Genomic DNA, 25,452 nt, shown 5'->3' with positions numbered 1-25,452 from the left:
GAATGTCTGCTTCGCCAAGATATAGAGGCTGGTGGGAGCGCGATGGTGAAACTTGATTCAAGAAGCAGGATGCAGCGTAACAAGCAGGGGAAGGATAGGCCAAAAGGCTACAAGGCTGAACAATAAATCAACAGCAGAATGAGAGATTTCAGAAACCGCGCACAGTATCCGACTGACATCGGAGCCGAATGCCAGGAGCGAGCAGCATACGCTAGGCGGGCTCATGCTAAGCCGAGGAATCAAAAGATGACAGAATGTACTGATCACGCGTCGGATCGATGGAAGAGCAAGGAGGAAGGGAGAGCGGCAGATGACATGACCGTGTAGGCAGAATCGAACCTGAAACTATGGAGTAGATGCATCTTCCGTAAAGGCAGAAGAGAGCATCCACTGCGCGGCAGAGGCGCTCGGATTCATCTATCGAACAGGTAGAGAAATGGCAGGGAAGACACATGTCCTGCCTAGCCAGAATGCGTTTCGTTGTTGCTTTGTTATGGTGTCTATTAAGGCCACTCCTGGCACATGCTACGAGTAACGTCGGAATTTCCAATGAAATGCATTTGTTCTCCAGGTGTTCCGAGTGAGTGCTCTACGAACATTTTCCCAAGATGCGAATGACCCGCTCCTTGACCTCACTGCAGTCTATCCTGACGCTTGCATCGTGCTCAATCATTCCTTTGATACAGTCAGCCACTTCTTGTCCGATTCCAGCTCCTGCTCCACCATGTCCTTCACGGTCAATGCTAGCAGCAAACTCCCGCGGGAGCACACCACGCTGAAGATCTCGTAGTACATGCAGTCGTTCCGTAGAAGTGTCGCAGCACCACAACAGCTCGACAAAGACGATTCCTAGAGCAAAGACATCGATCTTCTCGTCGATCGGTAATCCCGCCTTGTTGGTTTTGGCGTCAGCAACGGGCTGTGGCGGTCGATAGTACTCAGTCCCCACAACTTTCGATGGCGACGAGGCTGACGAGCCACCGACGTCGAGATGGACCTCTGATCGTGCCAGCTCGGCCACGAGTCCAAAGTCTCCAATTCGAGGGTTGACGTGAAGACAAGATGCTGCGGCAGCTTCTGCTATTCCTGCTCCACAAGAACGACAGTCACCGACGCTGTAGAACCCGTTCTGGTGGGTCGTTGGATCCGCCGAAGGTAAGAGGTCTTCGTGCAAAGACAAGAAGATGTTGCCTGGCTTGATATCCCGATGAATGAGTCCGATGGAATGGACGTATCGCAGACCACTGAGTATCCCGAGCAGGATCCGCAGGGACGGAATCAAGTGAAAGCAATGCCGTCTAGGTGGTGACGAAGGTGGACTTGTGCTTGACGGTGGAGTTGGAGCGAGGTATTGCGAGAGTGTCATTGGGTACAACGACATCTGAACATGTAAGACGCAGACTGTATCGTCGATATTAGAGTCACTGCTGGAGCTGCCCTTGGCAAAGCCATCGGTGAATATCTGAGACGCGTGCATTGACGTGGATTGATCGTACTTGTCGTGAGGCTTAGCCTGGACTTCGTTGATGGACCAGCCCTGCGGGCCGGGAAGTGATACGTCCACAGAGTCTCTCCGTGAGCTCTCTCCAAAGACGATGCCTCCGCTGCGGCTCTCCTCTATGACACGCGGATTTGGCAAATGTGGGCGATCTGCGATCAGGCGCTGCCGTGATACCGGATGCGGTCGCATGGTTGTAGCCTTGGGTGACACTACTTGCTTCGGGTCCTCAATCCATGTAGCATGGTATCTTACCACGTTGGCGTGGTCCAACTGGGCAAGGGCTTGGACCTCTCTCAGTACACTCTCCAACTCATGAAGTCCTCCTTGCTGGTACTTCAGCGTCAATCGTTGGCTCAGTGGAATCTTCTTTATGGCGTACTCCTTCTTGTCGAACACACTATGCGCATGATACACTTTTCCAAATCCACCCTTGCCGAGTAGCTTCAGTTGCTGGAAGCTGGAGTCGTAGTGACTGTGCTGTCGTAGACTAGATGAAGACAAGATCATGTCCGACGATGGGGATGTAATTGGTGAGCCAATCGCGCCAATTCGATTGGCGTTTAGCATCATGTTCAGTAACTTGTTGTGCTGCTGATTCGAAGGCTGAAGACCATTCGAAGTCGGTCTGAGCGCCAGCGCAAGGCTGTTCGTGCCTCCTTGAAGCCCTCCTTCGAGGGACTGCTGATGACCAGTGCCAAATGAAGTGCCATTTGAACTCCCGACAGATCCTAATGTGAACCTGTCCAGGATCTTCGTGTATTCTTCACTCTGCTCGCTACCTGGCTCGGAGGACGGTGTAGCAGACAGAATGTCGGCCTGGACCAACTTGCTTATCGCAACATTGCATAGCTGTTGTGCTATCGCCACGACTTCGGGAGTATCCCGCGTCACGTTCATGCCCTGCTTCGCATTGAAGGCCTCGGCGACCCTAGTCTTATGGTAGTCCAGTAGCAAAGCCCCCATGAGGTTGTCTCGATGCTGCTCGCGAGTGAGATCGGGTGACTCTCCATCGCTTGGGTCGGGGACAATGATCGAAGCATCTGTGGGAAGCGACTGAGTTCTGAATAGCTCATCTATCTCAGAGGAGTCATTGTGGCTATCCTTGGTTGACGGTTCCTCTGCCACGGCTTCGATTTCCTCTGCACTATCGTCTGAATCGGAACTGCTTGCACTGGCATCGTTCCAGAACTTTGATGGCATTGAGATGCCGAGTCAAGCGGATCGACTGTGCCGATCAGGCGAAGAATTATGATCAGAAGCTCTTGTAAGAGGGAAAAGCCTCGGTGACGCGAGTCCGATCCTGGAATGGACTAGGACTGAGCACACGAGGACCTCGTTGTAGCCGATCACGGCATACTTGGCTGCAATTGAACAGCCAAGCCCATCGACCAAAGACGCGACACCTGGTGGTTGCCAACCTCCCGTTCCGGGAGCGTATCGTCTCGATATCAAATGGTCGTTAGAACATTGCGAGAATATTAGGTGGTTATGTTGGGTTGATTGAGTAGGCAGCTGGCGGATTACTCGCCTATTGATGGCGAGATTGACGGTTTCCTCCTTCTCCCGAATCAATCGTGACTACCTCCTCAGAACCTCGCTCAAGTCTCACCTGCCCACTGGTAGTAACTGTAGACAGTCTTGGCAAGAAGGCACAAGTTGCCAGAGAATTCGACTGCCTTCTCTCAACACCTGTACCTTAAATTGCATTGTCACTGCAAGGGCGTGCAGAGTTGCGTCACTGCTTCATCTCAATGAATCGAGCTGGACAGGTCGCTAATCTGTTCCAAACTATATGACACGCTTTGCTGCTCAGATCTTCAAAACCATTGTGTTTGTTCCAAAGACGACTTGAGGTCGAATATGGAACGCTACGTCATGGCTTGGCACTCAAATTCACTACGTACTTTGAGGTATCAGTAGAACTTCTTTATCGCCATCTCGAGGACGTGTACAGAATATTTGAATACGATCGCTGCGCCATCTCGGTACCTGTGCTGATGCCTTGGTACCAATTGGTCATACCATGCAGTATCTCGTGCCCGGAATCAGGATGAGGCGCAATATGTTCTCTGAATGATCCAAGCTATTGCTTCAGGCAATCCGCTCATCGTGCATCTTTTCCTGGTCAACAACGACAACATCTCCCGCTGCCTTCCTTTGCCCCTCCTGCATTTCAGCCCCCTCAAGCACCATTTCCTCCTTCACCTCACCCTGCGTCATACATGCCTCTCGAAATTGCTCTCGCCGGCCTTTCATAGCCTTCTTGTCCCACCACTTTACGACCAGAACTGACCCAATACCGCCGGTCATCAACGCTACCGCCGCCGGATATCCTCTGAGATAGAACGGCGCGTTCTTCGCCGGCCACATCAAAGCATTGCTCCACGCCTGAATTGCATAATCAGCCGTGATCGCCACGCCCACGACCAGACTTCTCATTTCCGGATCCTGAGGAACCATATCAGCCAGCCAGGCCATGATCAGAGGTGCAGTCCCCAAAGTCGTGTATTGAATGAAGAAACTCGCGTACGGCGCCGCCAAAGAGACACTGTCAGGATGATGTGTCCACACGCTCATCGTGATCAGAGGGACGAGCGCGATGGTAGCCTGGGCGATGATCAGAGGCCAGCGTAGTTGTAAGTAGTCGGACAGGATTGCCCAGAACCAGACGAAGACCACTTGGATGGCCGAACCAGCGGTTGGGATCGCGTTGACCTTTGCGGTCGACCAGGTTGGTTCGTGCGTGGTGGGGTTCCGCAGCGATTTGAGGAACAGTCCGAAGTAGTTGTAGGAGTAGTTGCCCAAAACAATGCAGCAGTACAGGATTGGGATCAGGAGTGTGATCAGGGATGTTGCAGTTCGTCTGTGGAAGAAGGGATGCGTGTCAGCCTTGCAGTCGTGAGGAATCTCTTGCAATCTGTCAAATGTCACTTACCTGCACCCAGCAAGAGATACCCTCTTCGGCTCCTCACGCCCGTGTCTTGCGAGACGGTCCATCGCCAGCCGTGCGTGGTCATCTGTGAACCAGATCGCACGTGGGTTTGGACGATTCGGGAGGTCGGGCAGCATGAAAAAGCCCGCAAAGCCCCACACTACAGTGATGATGGCACTGATGATGAATAGCCATCTGTATGGGTCAGTCTCTTGCAACTAACAGTTTCCGACCCTCAAAAAAGCAGGGCCTTATTGCGGACGTACCTCCAACCCTCGATGCCAGAGTGGTTGTCTAACGTGCTGCTGATCGCAGCTTGAATTGCTCCACTCATCATTGAACCGATTGCTGTTGTCGCCGACATCAGCGTACTTCTTACGTTTTTAAAGCGGCATTTAGAGCCAGCTGGGTGTCGAGCAGTAGTACAGGTCATGGAAATACGCACCTTGACACGAATGGTAGAAACCCATCCGCTTTGCAAGCTCAGTGGGCGTGTACCAATGCATGAACAATGTCATCATACCAGGCCAGGCACTACTCTCGCAGAGGCCCAGGAAGAAGCGTATGGCGTATACTTGCTTAGCGTGATGGGTCGTCGCAATGAGTCCTGGTAATCATATTAGCTGGGACGGAAATGCAGACCGAAGAACGGCATGGTGGCAACATGTGTGTGAAAGCTCTGGACACATAGTCCCCAGCTGAATGCTTACCGGTCAAGATTCCCCAGGTAATCTCGAGGCCCGACAGCCAGTAGCTTGGACGCACATATGTGAGGACGACGAGAGATGGTATCAACATGATGCAGTAGCCAATATTGAAGTAGGTCGTGAAGCTGAGTACAGTCAACACATAGGTTGTGCTGTCAAGAAAGTGCTCTGCTTACTAGTTGAGTTCATTCCCGTACAGACTGAGGTCCTCCTTCATCCCACTCACGTAAGCGTTGTTGATATTCGTCTGATCCATGATTCTGGTACGGATGAGCAGATGCTTTAACGTAGCCGTAAAGCAGACTTACTTGATCACTGTCAAGAGTCAGCATACGGCCATTAACGTTCATATTCATGGGCTAAGCTCACCTTGAGAGATACAGCCAAAGGTCATCAAAAATATGTCTAACCGTCGTACAAGGCTGCGCTCGCCAGGCAGGCGTGCAGCTTGAGAGCTTTCAGCATGTCGAGTTCGCAAAGCCATGGTCGCGTGTGTGTTGCGATCATTGGCAGCATGTCCATCGTCTGCTCGTGAAGTGGACGTTGATATATATGGCTGAGAAGCGGAGTAGTTCCAGTCTTGATAGCATATATGATTGGTGCGGCGACGTCCGACACCCCTGTCGCATCTGTCGGAGGTTCCGCAACCCCAATGTACTGTTGCCGGCACAGATGGGACACCATCCATTGCAACCTGTGCGGCGTGGGCCGCATTAGAGTAGCGAGTGTGTCCATGGCGGAAGATGATATACCGGATGTGGTTTGGTGCTCATGTCGAGTGGCGGCGGACACCGCAAATGAAGACCACACATATGCCGCTGGAACGCCCATGGTATATTTAGACGACCTACCAGTATTTCCTCTGTCTGCACCAGGCACGATATAGGTTCGAAAAACATGTCAATCAACCACCAGGAGTTGGATCCCGTGAAGGGTAGCGCGGTCCCGTCCAAGGTAGTCATAATCGGTGCTGGGGTATTCGGCCTCAGCACAGCGCTTGCACTCGCTTCAAGACATCCTGAGACCCAGATCGTTGTAGTAGACCGGCTCACGCCTCCAGTCAAGGACGGTACGAGTGTCGACACTACAAGATGCATAAGATCTGGTATGCAGCATTCGGTCACTCGAGCCACGAACACTAACGATCTCAGATTATGCCGATCCGATATACCGGCGCCTCGCAGAAGTGGCCCAGGATATGATATTCCAAGATCCAGAGCTCCAGCCATGGACATTCAAACAGGGCATGACATATGTTTGCGATGGAAGACCAAGCCGCTTCACAACGACGTGGACAGAGGAGCGCGATCAAGCCAGGTTGCGGAAAGGCTTTGCCGAGTCTACACAACGCAGCGACGTATTTCACCGTATCCACGGTATTGATGCTGTGCTCCCTAGTATGGAGCATTCGGATTGGAACATGGGTTTTTCCAACATGACTGCTGCTTTCATTGATGCTGAAGAGGGCATTCGAGTTTACTATCAGCGCTGCCTTCGGAATCCATCGATCTCTTTCCGCTGCGGCGTACCTGTGAAGGAAATCGTCACGGAGAAGGGAGAGGCCAAGGGTATTCTTCTCGAGAGTGGCGATCAAATCGATGCCGATCTGGTCGTTGTTGCAGCCGGTGCTTGGTCCGCGAAGCTCGTCTCACTCGGCCAAAGGGTAAGTCCCATTGGCCACGAAGTGGTCTGGTTCAAGGTTACTCCAGAGGAGGAAGCGCGGTGGAAGAATATGTCCATTACCACGAACTTGAGCACAGGGCTGAATATCTTCCCACCCTACCGTGGCGAGATCAAGGTGCTGCGACGCTCTCCTGGCTTCGTCAACACCATCACAGTGCCTGACCCAGAAAGTCCGGCCGAGAAAATGCGCATTTCGTACCCGAGAACAATCGTAGACAACCCAACGGACGAAATTCCATGGGACGCAGAAGTTGCCATTCGGAAGAATTTGCGCGAGATAATGCCACCCCTCGCCGATCGAGCGTTTGATCGCACCAAGATCTGCTGGTGCGTTTTCCGTGCTTGTCTCAGAAGAGTCTGCTAATGCTTTCCTAGGATTAGTACGACCCCAACGGCAGATTTTCTGATTGCGCCACACCCTCGCCTTCGTCGACTACACATGGCTACCGGTGGCTCAGCACATGCCTGGAAGTTTCTGCCAATCATCGGCGACTGGGTTGCTGATTCTATAGAGGGAAAGCTGGACCCAGAATTGGTTGATAAGTGGAGCTTCGACCGGTTGTCCAACGGGAAGGATCGAAATGCGCCTAGAATGGACGGCAAGCCACAAGAACTGAACGAGGTAGTCCGACATCGTTTGTAGACGCTCTTAATCCACCACAGAAGGTCGGCAGCTGTAGAGCACTGGCTTTCCAAGGAGATCTCTGTGCTCAGTATTTGTGTCAACGCGAGCACATCTGGCGGCCGTGGTGATGGTCGCGGCTCAATTCCACGTATCCGGTATAAAATCCACTGTGTTATCTAGTGCATCCCAATCGAACGCTGCTTGCTCGAAGTCTGTCCAGTCATGCATAACGTTGTCATCTGGTTGAACCGGCATTGCTCCACTGTCCACATGATCATCAGGCGGCAAAAGCCCTGTCGTGAAGGGGTCAACTGCATTCACATGATGATGCTCAAATGATATCCCTGGCGGGATGTCTGAATCCTTTGATGGCGTTGCTTCTAGTTCCTGCAACTTAGCAGCAACGTACTCGTCAAAAGACTCTCTCCTTGCCTTGAACGACGGGAACAGAGAGACCATACCCCAAAGAACGTTCGAGCACGTCTGAACGAGCTCCCTCAGAACAGACAGGGTAATACGCTCCTTGACAGAACTCGACCTTGAGTAGGCGTTCAGAAGGGCAGTTCCTGCTGCTGACAGCCCTTCTACTGCCTGCCAGTAGATTGTGAATCGTTTCTCCTCAAAGAACTTCCGGTACAATCGGACCATGTTCTCTGCTGCATCCAGAATCTTTAGCCAGGCAGCTTCGGTAGGGTTCAGCCAGTTCGGCGACGGCTGATAAAGATATAACATGGCACGATGATATGTGAGGTCGAAATTTTCGATGATTCTTCTCTCGTTCGGGTCGAAAGTGGACGTGCGAGGTAGATCTTTGTACCATTCCATTATGCGATGCTGGGCATCGTGCTGCCACCTTTCAATATCAATTGGTGCGTAGCCAAGAGGAGCTTGCTGGTGTAGTACGGTCTGCATCTCTGATTGTAAACGTCGCCATCGGAGGACGTGTAAGCACACCAGTTTGGCTTTCGAGGTGTTGGAGTCCGCCCCGTCGATGTTCTGCTGAGCGCTTTCTCCAGGCTTCTGCTTCGCAATAACATTGTCGCTCAAGACCGATGGAAACTAGCCTCGGTTAGCTCGGCTGATAGGACACCAGAACATCGCTCACCTCGACTGAGATTGCTCCATCTGCAAGGCACGTTGGGAGATTTCGGGCGATGCTTATGTTACGATCCATGGCATAAGCCGTCCAGAAGACACGGCGCCGTACGTCTAAGTCTGTAGCACTCATTTCCTCGATAGGATCTTTATGTAAGCCTATTTCCACGGCGAGTCGAAGTGCAGCTCCGACTGTCGACCAAACGGTCAACGTCTCGGAATGATGATAGCAATACTGGCTTTCAAGGAGCAGGAACTGTACACCCTGAATGCCAGGTGGAAGGCCTGTATGGTCCAATGCCATCAAAGCGACCCGATGGTACCGATCAGGCAAAGACGTTGACATCTTCGAAGGATCTTGCTTCTGCAAAACAAGCAGAGCTACCGCGAAGACCTCCAGAACGACGAACACCGTCAGCTGGATGTCTTTGGTGTCGTGACTTCGTCCGAGATCAATCGTCATGGGAAGCGAGTACAAAGAATCGAGATGTGAGTGGAATGTTGGCTCAAATAGAACAGGTTGGCTGGAGTTCGCAAACTGGAAGTAAACTTTAGTCAGTCTTGCTGCGGCTTCGCGCTTCGGAAGTGTCAAGAACGCTGAATCCAGGTCGTCGATGATGTCAGCTATGCTACCGGCTGGGTCTGGCTGTTGAGATGTAGCTACAGTTCTCCTCGCTGTCTGCAGCTGTATCGCATTCCTGAGCATCATTGTTGGCTCATTGTCGAGAGAATGAGATACGCGTGATTGTGAAAGCCGCCCCAAACCGACGGCTTGGCTGTGATTCTGAGAGGTGCTTCCAACGTCTGAAACACGAGGTAAGTGGTCTCCATAGCCGCCAAGATTAGGCAATGCTCTTTCCGCGTCTGGGTCGACAGTCTCGTGGTTTCCCGGAGCTACAGCCAACTGATGCTCTAATTCACGCACACGCTTCTCAAGGGTATGTAGATAGCTAGACGCGAGCATGAGCGAGGCTGCTCATCTTCGAAAGATCCAATCACTCACCTCCGAGGAGCCTCTCGATGAAGTAATGCATCGTAGCCGACGCACGCGACATCAGCTATCTCACAGCCTCGGCAACGCTTCGATGTTCCCTTTAGCTATGCCGCAGATTCAAGACGCGCGATCGACAAGCTGTACTCACAGGTAGGGTTTGATCACACCTCTTCTTCTTGCTTCTACATCGATTGCACGCGGTGATATTGGAGCGCGGCAGACTGTGCCCGGGAGATGCCATCCATCAGTGGCAAGCAGAACACTCCAAGTGATGCGGCGCGGTACGAGCCCTCGCATGGAATTCGGCGTAAGTATTGTGATGGCGAAGGTCACGAGTGACAGGAGCCGCCTGAAGGTGAATGAACTTGCACGGGTCGAGCGATGCCGATACGTCATTTCTTGGCATAAAAGCGAGGCAACCATCAGGCAACCGCCGGTCGTCAAGCGCCCAGCTAGCCTAGGATGCAGCAGACCAACTTGCATAAGTAAAGCTTAGTCGCTCGCTATGACCTCGTAGCCTGCCGCCATTTCTAATAAGCCGCCATCATGTCCGAACACGCCAGGGCTCTCCTCGATACAGCATGGGGTGTCATTCCGCACTTCCATGCCCGCTCCATTCCCACATCCATCACCTACTACACCTCAGTCCTCCATTTCAACCTCGGCAGCACCGACATCTCGTTCAAATATGACCCGGCAAGCGAGCCGGAGCCCAACATGTGCTCCATCTACCTCGGCCCGGGTATCAGAGGCGCAAACATTTATATCTTCAAGCGACCAGTGGAAGAAGTGCTGCATCCGAGCACAATCATGATTGCGCTGGGAACTGAAGCGGTGGACGCTTACTATGAGTTGCTGGTCCGGGAAGGAAAGGCTGAGATCATAAAGGAGATCGAGGACAAACGTTGGGGTTACAGGCAGTTCGCTGTGCAGGATCCTGATGGTAACCGGATCCAGTTCTTCCGCTTCCTTGACGGCGGAAATCCCGGCGTCGAAGTTGCCGGGATGACAGATGCGGATACAACAGAATCTGCATAGCTCTTTCAAGTGGCGGTCTGACTGCTCGATCGCATCGTGTAGTGGAGGTTCTCAGTCTTCGACCCGCAACTCGTCAAAGTCGTCCAGAAGCTCCGCCATATCGATCTTTGGCACATCCTCGTCTTCCACATCTGTCTCGGTCACAGACATGGCATCGCCCGCCTTCGCTTGTTGTTGAGCCTTGTACAGCGCCAGCGTATTGCGCAGTTCAACATCCTCCTCCACATCCTGCAAGAACATCTCGTAATCTGCATCCATTTTCGCTTGGTCTTGCTTCCGTGGAAGCATCTCGCTCTCCTCCTTCTCCATACGCTTGAGTCGCCAGTTACGCTTGGGCTTCTTCCTGCGTGCATAGTGTTTCTTCACAAGCACAACATCGGGGATGCGCGAGGCCAAGGCGCTATTCTCGAGTTCCTCGAATTGTGGGTTGTTGAAATTAGTGCCGGTGAGGTGATAGCCCATGACGGAGTCGCCCACATGCAGTACACCGCCGAGGTGAGTTCGACAGAAGTAGGTTTGGTCGTTGGTTCCCAGATCGGAAGCACGAGCGACCGTTGCCTCTGCGGCGAAGAATCGACCTTGTTGCTGGCCAGTGGGCTCAATATCCATGACGACAAACTCAACCAGTTCGGTAACATCTGCAAGATTCTTGAAAGGTGCCCGCCAGTAGATGTTGGTTGGCAGCTCAGCGGTTTGCAGTGTATTTGGGTCGATGAGGTTGATAGCTGTTCCTATCCGAGAGCAGAGAGCCAGGGGAAATATGTTCCCTATCGATTTAGCGAGTTTCTGAGGTATGGCAACAAGATCGTCCTTGCATATGGGGACAAGTTCGCAGGAGTAAGTAAACTTGTAGGATTTGGTGGAAGTGTGGATGTCCATCGAGATGAGTTCTTGTGATTTCTTGACGCGGACTGGGGTGACAGAGGTCAGGAAATCGACAAACTTCTCAGCATGATTTCTTTGAGCAAAGAAAAAATCGAGACCGTCCTTGACTTCCTTGATGTTAATGGTGTCCTTGTGCGCCCCGTGCTTGAGCATGAGTTGTTCAAGATGGAGGAATGTGCGTTTGTGCGGCACTTTCTGCCGGACTTGCACTGATGCTCGCCAGACGTTGGCTGTGTATGACTTGGCACAGTCCGGACACTGTTGTCCCGCAACAACATACTCAACCTCAAAGGTCTGTTGAATGATGGCGCCCTCGAATGCTTCCTGCTGCACAGTGATCTTGACCTTGATCCGTTTCGAATGTGGTTCAGTCCAAAGGAAACTGGCGTCTATGATTCGGACCTTACTCAACCCTCTCAATTTCTTCAAGCAGAGAGCCAGAAGTTCTCTTGACTCTGGCGCTGCTGTAACCCACTGTGATGGCGGACTGAGCCATCTTTCGCAGTCCTTGCAACAATGTAATGTGCCCTCTCGCTGAATTCCTTCCGATGCGTCCACAGTCAATTTGACACAATCATAACATAGTGCTCCGGCGGCTGCTGTCCCATCGATAGGCGCTCCACAATTACAACACAGGATTGTTGCTGCTTGTGTGGCTTGGCCGATTGGTATTGCCACGGGGGCATCCACGTCCATCGACATAGCGGAAGTTGCGGCCTAGGATTTCTCTGTTGATTCTGCACCGAAGGAAGAGAAGGTGGAAGATAGAAGGAAGTCACCCAATTATTCAGAACGGTCAGTCCTGAATCTTTTCGCCTTCGGGGATCTCCATATTTCCTTCGCCGTCCAAATCTTGAGTCATCATGTACGGCACTGCAGAATGCCCAGCGACGCCATTTATACGGGAGACCCAGCGCTCAAGTACGCAATAGCTTTCTCCGACGAGAAGCGAGTGCAGCTCCGACTCCCGAGGATGATGTACCACGGCAGTCATTTTCCAGGAACAGCACTCGGATACTTTGAAGCTTGTGACGGGCATCGATATTTGTCTGTAGGACAGATTCAAGCAGTGACATGTCATAGTCTACACATCTTCGTCCTCCCAGCGCCACGTCATGAAGCCATGCTGCGCTAGGTACGCAGCAACACTTTTCGCGCCCATCCGAAGTTCGCGACTGGCAGTGCAGTCCAACAGTGTCCGTCCAAGCCTCTTGCGGCCAGCGAGCAGACGAACAGTAGGTCTTGGCTTGAGAACCATGTGGCCTGCCCTAACAATGTATTTAGATGTCTTCAACCCCAGCAGTCTTCTCCATGCCGGTCGAGCAGCCCGGTGATGATCCAGACGATGTCCTATTCAACTCATTATACGGCGTCCGAACAATAGAACTCAACAGACCTAAAAAGCTGAATTCGCTCAATGGCTCAATGGCTCGGAAGATATTACCACGATTAAGAGAGTGGGAGAAGTCGCATTTAGCCAATGTGGTCATGATCACTGGCGCAGGCCCAAAAGCATTCTGTGCTGGCGGCGACGTAGCCGAACTGGCGAAGCAGAACGCGACGCCAGAAGGCCAGAAGACATCAACAGACTACTTCGCACTCGAATATCAGCTCGACCATCTAATAGCTACCTACAGCAAGCCCTACGTTGCCGTCATGGATGGAATCACCATGGGCGGCGGTGTCGGACTCTCAGTCCACGCACCCTTCCGAATAGCAACTGAACGCACCGTCTATGCCATGCCCGAGACCACGATTGGTTTCTTCCCCGACGTTGGCGGCTCCTTTGCCCTCCCTCGCCTCGATGGCGAGATCGGAACCTACCTAGCCTTGACCTCTGAGCGCTTGGTCGGTGCCCAGGTCTTCTACAGCGGCATCGCGACCCACTATATGGACAGCACCGTCCTAGCTCCGCTGACCACACGACTCTCCGAGCTCGTGTTCGACGACCTCGCCAGCCTCAGCGACCGCCTCGATCTGGTCAACCGCACCATCGCCGAATTCACGAACGATCTACCCCGTCCAGACTCTTACGAAAAAGCGAAGTATGGTAACATCACGGGCGACCTACGAATAGCCATCGACGAGTGTTTCGGCTTCAACACTGTCGAGGAGATTATAGCCGCGCTCAAAGTTCGCAAAGGCCGCCCAGCTCTCGCAGAGTGGGCGGAAAACACCCTGAAAACAATGTCCATCCGCAGCCCAACCTCTTTGAAAGTAACACTCCAACAACTGCGTTACGGTGCCAAATGGGATATCGATGAGACTTTCATTCGCGAGCACGCTATGGCCGCGCACTTTATGGCCCACCCAGACTTCACAGAAGGCGTCACAGCCCGCCTCATCAACAAACCCGCAACAGAGCCCCAGTGGCAGCCCAAGGCCCTGGCAGAGGTGTCCCCCGAGGACGTGGCCAAGTTTTTCGAGAAGAAGGAAGGCGTGGACACGCTACAACTGGTGGAGCCACTGCGCGGGTTCGAGAAGGGCCCAAGGAAATACCTGCAATACCCACACGCGAGGTTCGCGCTGCCGACAGAGGAGGCCATTGAGGACGCTGCTCAGACCTCCGGTGTGAAGACGACGAAGGGGGCAGAAACGGTCATTGCGGAGCTAACGAAGCAATGGGGCCATAAGTTGGGCCTGAAGGAGAAAGTAGAGGACTATCTCAGGCGGAGGTCCAGGCAGAAGGGCAAAGAAGCGAAGGATCAGGGTGCTGAGAAGGCGGCGAGTCTGTGAGGAGAAAGGCCAGGACTGGACGGCATGTTGTAGACGTATAGATTTTGGATGACTTTTGGGTGAGAGATCCATGAAGATCTGACTAAAGGCACAAAAGGTACATGATAGTGAAAGCGAAAGTCTCGCATCTGCGTTGTGGCTGTCGATCGGCCGACTGGCCATTCCAGCAATATTGAAGACATCTTATACATACCTCAGGGATCTGTCCTTCAAATGGACAGCTATCCCAGATACACAGTTTCCCATCTCTTTTGATGCCCAGGAACACAATTCGTGCCGAAGTAATCTTCTGCGATTGATGCGAAGCGCAAGAGCTGAACTCGAGTCCAGCCGTCACTTCTTCGAGTGAGCGTCGGGAGCAGTAGCCTCAACTGGTATGCATGGCTGATCACCTCAGTGCCCTTCCTGAACTTGGCTTCAATCGTCGGCCGCCAACGTCTGATCCGTGCGACCCCATTTACCACAATGGACCGATCGCCCCGGTCCCCCGAGTGATCACACAGGCGTCAGCATCATCCGATATTTTTGTCGCTCTCTGCGCGCGCATCGCTGGCCAATCGAGGCGCTGCATTCGTTCCAAGAAAGTCAAGAACTTTCTCAAGACCCAGGCGCGCCACTTGCCTCGCCTTATCCATCATCCGCTCCAACAACGCCTTCTCCTCCTTACTAAACACCCTCATCCGCTCCCGCTCCACCGTCAAGCAGCACTCGTTGTTCTCGTGCAGCTGCCACGGCGTCGGCTCACGCATAGTCTTTGGCTCCATGAGGTAATGCTTGAACGTCCCAAACTTCTTCTTCGACTTGTCCGCGAATTTGTTGTCCAGAAGCCAGCCGTTGAACCAGAGCGGCGAGCCGTCGATGTCGAGATGGAGGAGTTGTGGAGAGCAGAGCGTGTATGACTCTGGGCTGTTCTCGCCGGGACCTGGTTGTGGGGCGGGGGTAGGCTCGTCGTCGTCGTCTGCGGCGTCTTCTGTCGGCGCGCGGCGTTCGGGCTGTGCGGCTTGTTGGGCTTCTTCGGGGGCGCCTCCAGAAGTGTCGATTGCGGCGCGTTTGCGGAGTGCTTTCGGTGCGTCTTTGTTCTCGTCCTCGTGATGGTCTTCGCCTTCGGCTTCACTAGGTGGTGGCTTCTTGGCCTCCTCCTCGGCCTTCTTCTTCTCGCGCTCTTCCGCGAGGCGATGCTGGACTTCTTCGTCCTTCTTCTGCTGTTCTTCTTTGCGCTTTCTCTCTTCTTCCTTCTTGCGTTCATACTCTTCGCCCTTCTTTTGCTCTGTCTCTTCGCGCTGTTTGGTAGTCATGGCGTCCCGGTTCAGGTCGCCCATGATGCCGGCATCGCCTTGGTGGAAGACATACTCTGGGTCGCCGACGAGCTCCCAGCCGAGCCAGAATGTCTCTTTGTCGCCTGTGATATGTCAGCATTATTGTTCACGGCCCGAGGAGAATGCCAAGACTGCTAGCTGGCACTGTGTGGATGACTTACCATAAACGAGATCGTAGACACCAATCCTCCCCTCATCCTTGTTGCCATCACGATCCGGTCCGTTCATGCGTGTCACCATTAACATAGCGATGAAATGCTTCCATTTGTCGATGACCAAAACCCCTGACTCTTGCATATGCCCGGACTCGCCAAGCCAGAATCGCGACTGCTTCACCTGCTTGCTGATCGGCTTAGGGAGCAACTGCTGCAGTAATCGCTTTTTGTTCTCAGGCATGATCATACGATCCTTGAAGAAAAGCGCACCAGTCTTCTTGTAGCCCGGGTCCTCGAACATGATTTCCGGATTCTTGAAGAAGAGCGAATCGGCATCGATGAAGATAACCTCGCGAAATGAGGAGAAGAGCACCGCAAATGGCTTTGCTGCCCATCCTGCCAAACGCCAACCTTCGTCGTTGACCATTTGCGCGATGTCGCGGGTCACGACGCCATCCATTGCTTCGAGATCTGAGCGGAAGTCCTCGGAGAGATCCGAGTCGCCCAGGTACATGACCTCGACTGGCAACTTGCAGCCGAGTTCGCGCAGTATGGGGATTGATGTGAGAAGGTATGGCGCTTGATCGTCGCCAGCAGTAAGCACGATGCCCCGGCCGCCACGCTTGAAGTGCGCGTGGAGAGACATGTGGTCGCTGAAGTATGGCGCGGTCCATGGGAAGAGCATTTGACCGAATTTGGCCAAAAAGTATCGGTAGCTCTCGTAAGTGCGGATCTGTTGGGCTAGATCCAGATTCTCGAGGCCTGCAATGGTCTCACCGTGCACGTGGCTGCGAAGATATTGCACAACATCGTCGCGGACGTAGGTGCCGCCCTCGTCGTCCGTATCGAGGTGAAGATCCTCCCACGCTTCGAAGTACGATTTGTAGGCGCGGGTCCGAAGGCCCATCTCGCGGATCCTTTCCTTGCCAGTGCCTTCAACGGGACGTAGCAGGTCGCGCATATGCATCTCTCCTGGCAGCATGTTGATGACCTTGGCGAGTGCCTTCTCGAACAGCGGCCGTTCCGACCATTTCACTTTCCCACCACTAATTGCAATCGGTTTCGACTTCGAGCCCTTGGTGACAGGCTCCTCATCAGGTGCGACGTCTCCGGGCGACGAGCTTCCATACCCCTTCTTTCCACCAGGTTTGGGAGTACTACTGTAAGGTCCAGTCCGTTCCTCGTCCTGGACATAGACTTCTTGGGCCGGAGCTTTGTAGGGCGTCGTTTTCTCGTCAGCAGCGGCAGGATTCCTTGGCGGGTCCTTTACAGGGACCTGATTTCTGGCCCCATTTCCTGGTATATATGTCGAAGGTGTATTAGATGTGAATGAAGTGCCGCCAAAGAAGAAAAATCCGAATACAATAAGTCCAAGAGCAACAAGACCAACGACGCGACGGTTGCCTCTTCGCATAGGGCCCGCATGGAGAAGGCCACCGTGATGCGAGCGCCCTTCCTTCGGGTTGTAACTGCGAGCGGGAGTGAAATTCATCGTGCCGCTTCGTTATATAGATAAATGCACTCCAGGAGAGGCCTCACAGGCCCTTGAACAACGGGACGGGAAAGTGCTGCGGGTTCACGCTGGATGAATTGACATCGAGGCGTGTTCCCGAACCGTTGGAGTCGTTGAAGTGTTACAAGCAACCAGAAAGGGGTAAGCCCCTAGAACGAACCGGTGGTCGCGTCCGCAACGGTCGATACACTACGACAGAGATGCTAGATGTTGTCGCTGTCGCTGTTGATGTACAAATGAATGATGGAAACAAAGAATGGATGAAATGAATAAGGTGGTCAAAGACACGGCGGATGCAGAAGACAACTCTCCTTTCTCAGCTGTGGGAGGCGAAAATCATCTGAGCCTCCCTTGCGAAAGGCCCACTAAAATCTCCCGTTAAAGAGGCAGGACTACCAGTAATAGGGTTCTCGTAGGGCTTAGCTGACCTCTGCTGAACCAATATGGCGCGGTACACCCTTTTATGAATTGAGTTGTCTTTAGGTAGATGTTTCGAATGATGGTGTGATGAAGAAGACCCTCCAGACCCGTCGCACCGGTGCCATCATGACAGTCGTTGACTGACTTGATAAGTCGCACAGATCTTGCACGTTCATGAGATGCTCCGAGCTGTCCTTCAGACCTGCAGTAGCCTGCAGCGTCCAGGTCAGGTCAGGGGCAGCACTATGATTACCTGATTGCTTTCCCTTTGTCGAATCGCCTGTGAGCAGGAATATGCCGCCTATAGAGTTATTTTAATAAACCCTGCAGTTCGAGCGCGTGGCAAGGTATATTTCCCTCCGCGTTCTAGAACTCGCTACCACCTTCAGTTCTTCAACGACAGCGACATTTCGACGTGACTGCTTTTGAGGCTCCGCGCATCGACTTCGTGCTACTGTCGTGGCCTTGCTGGACTGCATCGCTTCAACACATGTCAGCAACCATGTGCAGCCCGTCACAACTGCAAGGGTTAAGATGGCAGTTGCCCCAACATCATTTCAGATAGTGTTTAACAGAAATCTCCGCTCGCTGCAGCACTCGCGACGCGTTGACTCCAGGTTAGCCAAGACTTCGACTTATGCCTACCGTATAGCACATCTTGAGCTGATCCGACTGCTGCCACTTACCTTACCTCGAATCACTATAGGCATATGCTCCGTCGATGATTGCACCGGGATGGTCCTGCTATGAATGCGAAAGTTTCCCACGGTAGGAAGGTCGAGAATCCGGCAGAGTATCGTCCACGACCCCCAAAAGCGAAGAAGAAATCTTCGTCAAATCCGCTCCTCGCCGGCATCAACAAGTATTTTTCAAGATTTCACCCGGGTACCCTTGACGCAGATATTGTTCTGCCGTCAAGATACCTTCTCTATCCGCCCCTCTTGCTTCTGCCGGCGCAGTTCGAATCGACCAGTCCGAAGTGGCAGGCTGAGTATGAGAACCTCGGTGCGGACCTGAAGTACGAGCTGTTCCAGACTATTGCCCTGTCTTTCCGAGCAGCCGGGCAGAATGTCACACATATTGCACTTAACGGGCCAGTGAGGGAGGTGATCAGCATCGGTGGCAATCAATTGCCAAATATGATGAGAAGTCCGACCGCGTTCTGCCCCGTATATGGTGACTGGGGTCCTACTTTGATACAACAGGCTGGTCCCACAGCGCAAGACTTTGAGCAGGCTTTCTGGATATCTACAAAGCAGGACCACGGAGTCACACAGACGTGGGCACCACGATGGACGATGTTCAGTCAAGGTAATTTGAGCGAGAAGAAACGGATCCTTGGCACAGCCGGGCGTGACTATTTTGAAGGCCAAAATGAAGCGGACATCGAACGCATGGAAGTGCTAGACATGTATGTTGGCATTGGCTATTTCGCGCTTTGCTATCTCGCGCGAGGCGTCTCGCGAGTCTGGGGCTGGGACCTAAATGGCTGGAGTATTGAGGGCCTGAGACGCGGTTGTGTTGCAAATGGATGGAGATGCCTGGTCGTGGAGGTGAGTGACGACGGCAAGGGCATGGCTCCCCCGGCGGAAGAACTCGTGCGTCTGCTGCAGAACGAAAATGACCTGCCACTGGACCAGCGAACGCGGTGCATTGCTTTCCGAGGCAACAACGAGCACGCTGCTGCTATCGTGGGAGCTATCGATGAGGAGCGGCGACGGCAGGACTCCGTGACGCAGCTCTTAAGATTCGACCACGTCAATCTAGGGCTTCTCCCTGACTCCAGGCCTAGCTGGTCGACGGCGATGGAGCTGGCCGCCGTAGGTGGGCGTTTACACGTCCACAGGAATCTTCCAGCATCGTCAACCGATTCAGAAGCTGCTGAGACTCTTCAGGAATTGCTGAACATGACACTCCATCCGTGCGAGATCGGCAAACCCTGTCGAGTTGCTCATAGCGAGAGGGTCAAGATGTTCGGACCCGGCATGCAGCATTTCGTCTTTGACGTTGAAATGTGAAGCACACAATCTACTGCCTCCTGAATTTGGCTGGGATATTCGAGAGCACAACTTGTTGTCGCTGCTCCATTTCTATCCGGTCCTGCTCTCGCTCCATCTCTTCGTGCTTGCGGAAATGCTCAATATCTTCGGGATGTATCAGATCCTCCACTTGGGTGTTCTCATCGTGGTATTTCTCAAAGTGGTGGATCTCGTACTCATACTCATCGTCGCCGTGATGTCCAGGACCGAGGCCGGAGTCTGGCAATTGCTTGCCGGATCTGCTCAGCTCAATGAAGGTCTCTCGTGAGATTTGCCCGCTGTCGGTGGGATCGAAGATCTTGAAGACCTCCTTGACGGCTGCGGAAATGTCAGCAAGATCTATATCGCCGCGGTCAACTCACCTTTGTCCTTGACAGATGCTTCGGTGTCCTTCAATGACTCGTCATCTAGACCGTAGGTGCGCCGTACTTCGTCGGCTGTCCAGATGCCGTCTCCGTTGAAATCGTGTAACGTAAAGAATGAGGGTGCGTCGAAATTTGAGATGTGGTGCTCTTCAATCATATGATATTCTGCCCACGATGCAGCCTTGTTCTCATTCTTTTCGTGCGAGCCATGGGCAGCTGCGAAGCCGACGATGGCGCAGCTCAGCGCAAACGGGATGACCAGCATCTTTGCTGCAAGTTTGTGTAGTTGTGTTTGCGCAGATTGATCGCAAAGTCGTGGATCTCTCCTGCTAACTCGGCGCGTCGGGAGGCCCCTGGCGTCGCTGCCGGATTGGGACACGCCTAGTCGCGCTCACCTCACCTCATGAGTGGTGCACTTTCCTACTTGATTATATCCCTTCATAATAATTGCATCGTTGTTATGTCGAGATGTAAGTAACAAGGTGTCGTAGTCATCACTCGAGCTGCGGTCATGCATCGAAGTCGGAGGCTTCACTCACCGGAAAGTTGCAGGTCAATCTCGAGAGTCGGTAAGTGACAGAACTTGGCTGCATTTGCTAGTGAACTTGAACATGTTTGCTGAGCATCCAACAATCGTTTCATCAATCCTCTTGCTCTTCTTTGTCAGATCATTCGTCTCGTTGACAGATGCCTCTGGACCTGCAAGAATATGGCGCAACCTTCGCTGTCGCCAGACTCGGCAAATCTATCAGACCTCGACACACCCGGCTACGATAGCGACTCTGGTCAGACAGACGCGTCAGCTGACCACGAGCTGCTGAAAGATTCCGAGACCAGTAGCGAGGAGCCGAGTCTAGAAGATGAGGCAGCTCGTTTGGATGCTTTCCAGGATGCAATCGTTCGGCAAGCCGAAGTCGAGCAACGCAATAGGGCGGCGGATCCGTCAGCAGGGCTGCTGGTCCGGTCAAGGCATGCAATGGAAACGGCTCGTGAGTATCAGCAAGAACTTTTCGAAAGAGCCAGAGATGAAAATGTTATCGCCGTGCTTGATACAGGCATGGGAAAGACTCTGATCGCCGCCATGCTCATACGCCACGTCCTCGACCAGAGCATACTCTCTGATCAACGAAAATGCATCTTCTTCCTCGCCAACAATGTTCCACTCGTCCACCAGCAAGCTCGCTACCTCGCGAACAATCTCCCAGTCCGTATTCAGCCTCTCACTGGATCAGACGGGGTCGACAAGTGGAACGGAGACACATGGCGAAACATTCTCAACGACGTGAATGTGTTTGTGTGCACTGCTGCTGTGCTTGAGCAGGCGCTTTTCCACAATTTCGTTCGCATGGGGACAATCAGTCTAATCGTCTTCGACGAGGCTCATCATTGCAAGAAAAGCCACCCATACTCTCGCATCGTCAAGGATTATTACCTCAAGACGGCGACCGTCGAGGAGCGACCGCGCCTGTTTTCGATGACTGCTTCTCCGATCGACTCCAAGCAGGATCTCAGCAAGACCCTCGCCAACCTTCAAGAATTGCTGCATAGCAAGATTGTCACTGTACCAGACGACTCGCTCGTTGATTGGGCTTACAAGCCTAAGGACGTCATGTGGGAGTACGACTACCCTGGACCTGAAGTCCGGACGCCACTATATGAGACACTCAGCCAACTAGCTGTGCTGTTGCCCTCGGTCCAGGCGGATTTACGAAACGCACCCAAGATTTCGTCTCATCTGGGTACTTGGTTTTCGGACAGAATGTTGCGACACCATTTTGGTACGGATGAGCTTGTTCGTACCCTTTACGGCAAGTTCGAACGTGGCAATCACTATGCTCAGATGTCGGAGACTGCGCGAGAGGACTTCAGAGAGCGGCTGTTCGCTGCTCCTGCCGAGGTTAGACAACGGTGTACGCTTGCTTTGCAGCCACAGCTACCTTTCATGTCGCCGAAGGTCCGATTACTTTACGAGAAGCTGAACGACCTCTTTACGAACAATCCAGATGCACGGGCCATGGTATTTGTCACCGAGAGGTGGACATCCATCGTCCTTTGTGAAGCTTTCCAGGCTCTCAACATACCACATCTGAACCCCGGATATCTGACGGGTGCAGGCAGCATCTCAATACGTCAGCAAGAGGAAACCATGCAGCAATTCAAAATTGGCGCTATCAACGTCCTTTTCACAACAAGTGTAGGCGAGGAAGGAATTGACATTCCACAATGCAACATTGTAGTTCGCTTCGATCTCAGCAATACCACGATTCAGTATATCCAAGGGCGTGGTCGAGCCCGTATGAAAGACTCAATCTATGCCCACATGATCGAGCGAAATAACCCGTTGCACAAGGACAACGTGCAATTCTCCATTGACGATGCCGCATACATCAAGGCTTTTTGCCAGCAGCTCCCTGCTGATCGAATGCTCGGGAAAGGAACGCAGTTGGCACAGATGCTAGCCAAGGAATCGTCCTATCGATCATTCGAGACATCAGCAGGGGTGTGCTGTAATTTCAGTAATTGTCTGGTCATACTCAGCCGTTATGCGAGCTCGCTCTATCACATTGGCGCCACTACCTCGGAAACGTACGAGGAAGTGCTCCAGGAGGACTCGGACGAACCTACCTTCCAGTACATCGTTCGCTTGCAGCCGGTCGGTGAGTCCATCGTGAAGGGTGCGAAGGGTGAGCCTCGCCCGAACAAAATCCTTGCTAAACGCTCGGCCGCATTCGAATGTGTGGTCAAACTTCGAGCCGCCGGATTGCTTGACGACAACCTGGACAGCAAATTCAAGCGAATACGGCGTGTCGAGCGCCGTATGGCTGTCAATGAGCGAAAGCACCCGTATGATATGGTCTCGAAACCTAAGCTTTGGACAGAGGCCATTGGTTCCATTCCAGACACTCTGTATGCCACAACGATCGACTTCGACCCAGCCTCTTCATTAAGTTCTCCGCTGGCACCGATGGTCATGCTCACTCGTGTGCCATTGCCCGCCTTTCCGAAGTTCCCCATCTTTCTGGAGGATGACATACGGACAGACGTTGTCACCAGATCTGTGGGGTCTTTCGCCGTCCAGCCGTCGGAGCTAGAAGTACTGACATGCTATACACTCAATGCTGTGTTCCACGACGTCTTCAACAAGCGATATGAGCATGATGCTAGCAAGATGGCCTATTGGCTGGTTCCACGCAATTGCTCAGGCGGCGAAGCGGCAACACTTGATGCAGTCGTCGACTTCGACCAGATGAAGGCATCTGCTGATCCACGAGGCGAGTGGAAGGATAATGCTGAGGCTTCCAAATGGTGCAACGCGTGGCTCGTGGATCCACTTAGTGGCAAGCATCACTATATCACAGAAACAATCGTTGATGGAGTCAGTATCCATGACCCCGAACCTGTCGAGTTCCTGCCGAAAATTGGTAAAAAGAGAGAACAACAGAGTATCATTGACTTCACGGATAGTCACTGGAGGAAGGACGAGAGAAACAAGTTCACCAAACGAAGAGACGGCAAGCAACCCGTGCTCAGAGCAGAAGAACAGTCGCTCCGTCGCAACTTCCTCGATAAACCCACAGAGCAGGAGAAGCAACGCCTGATTCGGTGGATCGCTCCTGAACCTCTATTGCTGGGGCGTCTGACTGTAGAAGCTGCACGTGCTGCACTGGCGTGGCCATCGATCATTCACCGCATCGAAGCGTATTTGATCGTGCTTGAGGCCCTCGACTTGCTCGGACTACAAGGAATTCCTGCAGAACTGGCACTAGAGGCGTTTACGAAAGACAACAACATCGATGACCAAGAAGGTCGTACTCACGCGACGAAGTGCCGCGGAATGGGCTCGAACTACGAGCGACTTGAGTTCATTGGTGACGCCCTGCTCAAATTGTGCAGCACCCTCGCAGTGTACATCCGCACACGCGCTAAGGAAGGCGACATGCATGACCGTCGAAAGTACATTCTTTGCAACGACACTCTCTGCAACATATCGGTCCAGGTAACACATATGTACCAGTACATACGGTCCGACGGCTTCAACCGACTGACATGGTATCCTGAGAACATGGTCCTTATGAGTGGCCGCGGAGCAACAGGAGCAGGTGTCAAGCACGAGCAGCAGTCGCATGATCTCGGCAACAAGACCATAGCCGATGTCAGCGAAGCCACGATCGGCGCCGCAGTCATGACTTGCGCACATCTGCCTGTTGAGACCCGCTTCGACCTTGGTATCCGTGCGATCACCAAGTTGACTGGCAGCGAAGACCACCAGTTCTCCAGCTGGGCCGAGTTTGCAGCCCAACACAACTTCCAGGACTGGCAGACGCGACAAGATGATCCACTCGCAAATCAACTAGCTGCAACACTCGAGCGCTTGACCGGCTATAAGTTCAAGTTTCCTCGCCTCGCCCGCTCCGCATTCACCCATCCCTCTGAGATGAACTCACCCGTGCCAGACTACCAACGCCTCGAATTTCTTGGAGACGCAATCTTCGACTGGGTCGCAATCTGGATGCTTTTCATCACCAACGCCTCCCGCAATCCCGAGTGGCTGACCGAGCACAAGACGGCCATGGTCAGCAACCAATTCCTCGCGGCCCTTGCCGTCCTCCTCGAGTTCGACAAGCTCCTTTTCATTACCAATGTCAAGATGAAAGCCGCTATCAGCGAGTACGCCTCCGAGTGTCGTGCACGCCGCGCGGAGGAGGGGCCTGACCATCCGGATTTCTGGCGCCGCATCAAAAGCCCGCCTCCAAAAGCCCTCGCTGATCTAGTCGAAGCGACACTCGGCGCCATGCTAGTCGACAGCAACTTCTCTTACGCCCCCATCGAAGCATTCTTCACCACCCATGTCCAGCCCTTCTTCAAGAACATCGAGCTGTACGACGGCTACGCGAACAAGCATCCCACGAGCTTGATCCATAAGGTGATCAACGGCGAGTATGGCTGTCGGCAGTTCCGCATTGAAGTGCGCAACATGAAGGGCGAGAAAGTCGACGCAGAGGCTTACGGCGCAGAGACCGCCTACGACAAATTCGCGAGTGTGGAGGAAGGCGAGGAGATCATGGCGACGGTGTTCATTCATTCTACGGCGTTGGACTTTAGTCATGGGACAAGCGCGAGGTATGCGAAGGTCAGAGCGTGTTCGAAGGCGTTGAGGGTTTTGGATGGGTTGAGCAGGGTGGGCTTCAAGGAGCGTTTTGGCTGTTATTGTGGTGAGGCTGGGGTTGAGGTCTGATAGATGCGGAGGAATGGGCCACTGGGGAGCACTTTGGATGGCGAAGTTGATGCTTCAGGAACCGCCGGAGCGCGACTCAGACGCTATGGCATCGAGGAAGCCCGACCCTGCAACAGCAGAATCAGCTGAGGTAGACTGTGAAAGAAAGGAGAAGATGCTCGAATGAAGACGAATCTCCTTCTAAACCTTAGAATATGCACTTGTCCACGCGA

The 25,452-nt window shown here is 53.1% G+C and overlaps 10 protein-coding genes across 10 annotated transcripts; 5 read left to right on the top strand and 5 right to left on the bottom strand.

The window, feature by feature from the left end:
- Positions 1-589: 589 nt before the first annotated feature.
- Positions 590-2,701, bottom strand: AB675_4567 (Eukaryotic translation initiation factor 2-alpha kinase 1; the record flags this gene model as incomplete). Its single annotated transcript, XM_018144714.1, has 1 exon — positions 590-2,701. One exon carries the CDS (start codon positions 2,699-2,701, stop codon positions 590-592), a length of 2,112 nt encoding a protein of 703 aa, XP_017999038.1.
- Positions 2,702-6,037: 3,336 nt separating this feature from the next.
- AB675_4565 (L-pipecolate oxidase) lies at positions 6,038-7,466 on the top strand (the record flags this gene model as incomplete). The annotated part of the gene is made up of 3 exons (XM_018144713.1): positions 6,038-6,245; positions 6,292-7,150; positions 7,199-7,466. 3 exons carry the CDS (start codon positions 6,038-6,040, stop codon positions 7,464-7,466), a joined length of 1,335 nt encoding a protein of 444 aa, XP_017999116.1.
- A 120-nt stretch (positions 7,467-7,586) lies between these two features.
- Positions 7,587-9,252, bottom strand: AB675_4564 (Positive regulator of purine utilization; the record flags this gene model as incomplete). Its single annotated transcript, XM_018144712.1, has 2 exons — positions 7,587-8,507; positions 8,554-9,252. The coding sequence occupies 2 exons, from the start codon at positions 9,250-9,252 to the stop codon at positions 7,587-7,589; spliced, it is 1,620 nt and encodes a 539-aa protein (XP_017998933.1).
- Positions 9,253-10,083: 831 nt separating this feature from the next.
- AB675_4563 (uncharacterized protein) lies at positions 10,084-10,575 on the top strand (the record flags this gene model as incomplete). The annotated part of the gene is made up of 1 exon (XM_018144711.1): positions 10,084-10,575. The coding sequence occupies one exon, from the start codon at positions 10,084-10,086 to the stop codon at positions 10,573-10,575; it is 492 nt and encodes a 163-aa protein (XP_017998899.1).
- Positions 10,576-10,626: 51 nt separating this feature from the next.
- On the bottom strand, positions 10,627-12,162 carry AB675_4562 (60S ribosomal export protein NMD3; the record flags this gene model as incomplete). Its single annotated transcript, XM_018144710.1, has 1 exon — positions 10,627-12,162. One exon carries the CDS (start codon positions 12,160-12,162, stop codon positions 10,627-10,629), a length of 1,536 nt encoding a protein of 511 aa, XP_017999004.1.
- A 609-nt stretch (positions 12,163-12,771) lies between these two features.
- On the top strand, positions 12,772-14,196 carry AB675_4561 (3-hydroxyisobutyryl-CoA hydrolase, mitochondrial; the record flags this gene model as incomplete). Its single annotated transcript, XM_018144709.1, has 1 exon — positions 12,772-14,196. One exon carries the CDS (start codon positions 12,772-12,774, stop codon positions 14,194-14,196), a length of 1,425 nt encoding a protein of 474 aa, XP_017999079.1.
- Positions 14,197-14,708: 512 nt separating this feature from the next.
- AB675_4560 (putative alpha-1,3-mannosyltransferase MNN1) lies at positions 14,709-17,159 on the bottom strand (the record flags this gene model as incomplete). The annotated part of the gene is made up of 2 exons (XM_018144708.1): positions 14,709-15,595; positions 15,674-17,159. 2 exons carry the CDS (start codon positions 17,157-17,159, stop codon positions 14,709-14,711), a joined length of 2,373 nt encoding a protein of 790 aa, XP_017999040.1.
- Positions 17,160-18,346: 1,187 nt separating this feature from the next.
- On the top strand, positions 18,347-19,485 carry AB675_4559 (tRNA wybutosine-synthesizing protein 2; the record flags this gene model as incomplete). The annotated part of the gene is made up of 2 exons (XM_018144706.1): positions 18,347-19,420; positions 19,447-19,485. The coding sequence occupies 2 exons, from the start codon at positions 18,347-18,349 to the stop codon at positions 19,483-19,485; spliced, it is 1,113 nt and encodes a 370-aa protein (XP_017998973.1).
- Positions 19,486-19,628: 143 nt separating this feature from the next.
- AB675_4558 (putative calcium-binding protein) lies at positions 19,629-20,269 on the bottom strand (the record flags this gene model as incomplete). Its single annotated transcript, XM_018144705.1, has 2 exons — positions 19,629-19,957; positions 20,002-20,269. The coding sequence occupies 2 exons, from the start codon at positions 20,267-20,269 to the stop codon at positions 19,629-19,631; spliced, it is 597 nt and encodes a 198-aa protein (XP_017999015.1).
- A 444-nt stretch (positions 20,270-20,713) lies between these two features.
- On the top strand, positions 20,714-25,406 carry AB675_4557 (Dicer-like protein 1; the record flags this gene model as incomplete). The annotated part of the gene is made up of 2 exons (XM_018144704.1): positions 20,714-25,199; positions 25,252-25,406. The coding sequence occupies 2 exons, from the start codon at positions 20,714-20,716 to the stop codon at positions 25,404-25,406; spliced, it is 4,641 nt and encodes a 1,546-aa protein (XP_017999161.1).
- Positions 25,407-25,452: the final 46 nt, after the last annotated feature.

The sequence above is a fragment of the Cyphellophora attinorum genome (assembly GCF_001299255.1).
Source record: "Cyphellophora attinorum strain CBS 131958 chromosome Unknown Contig16, whole genome shotgun sequence".
Taxonomy (NCBI): domain Eukaryota; kingdom Fungi; phylum Ascomycota; class Eurotiomycetes; order Chaetothyriales; family Cyphellophoraceae; genus Cyphellophora; species Cyphellophora attinorum.
Note: the sequence above shows the minus strand (reverse complement) of the source record. Positions and strands in the feature narration are given on the sequence as shown.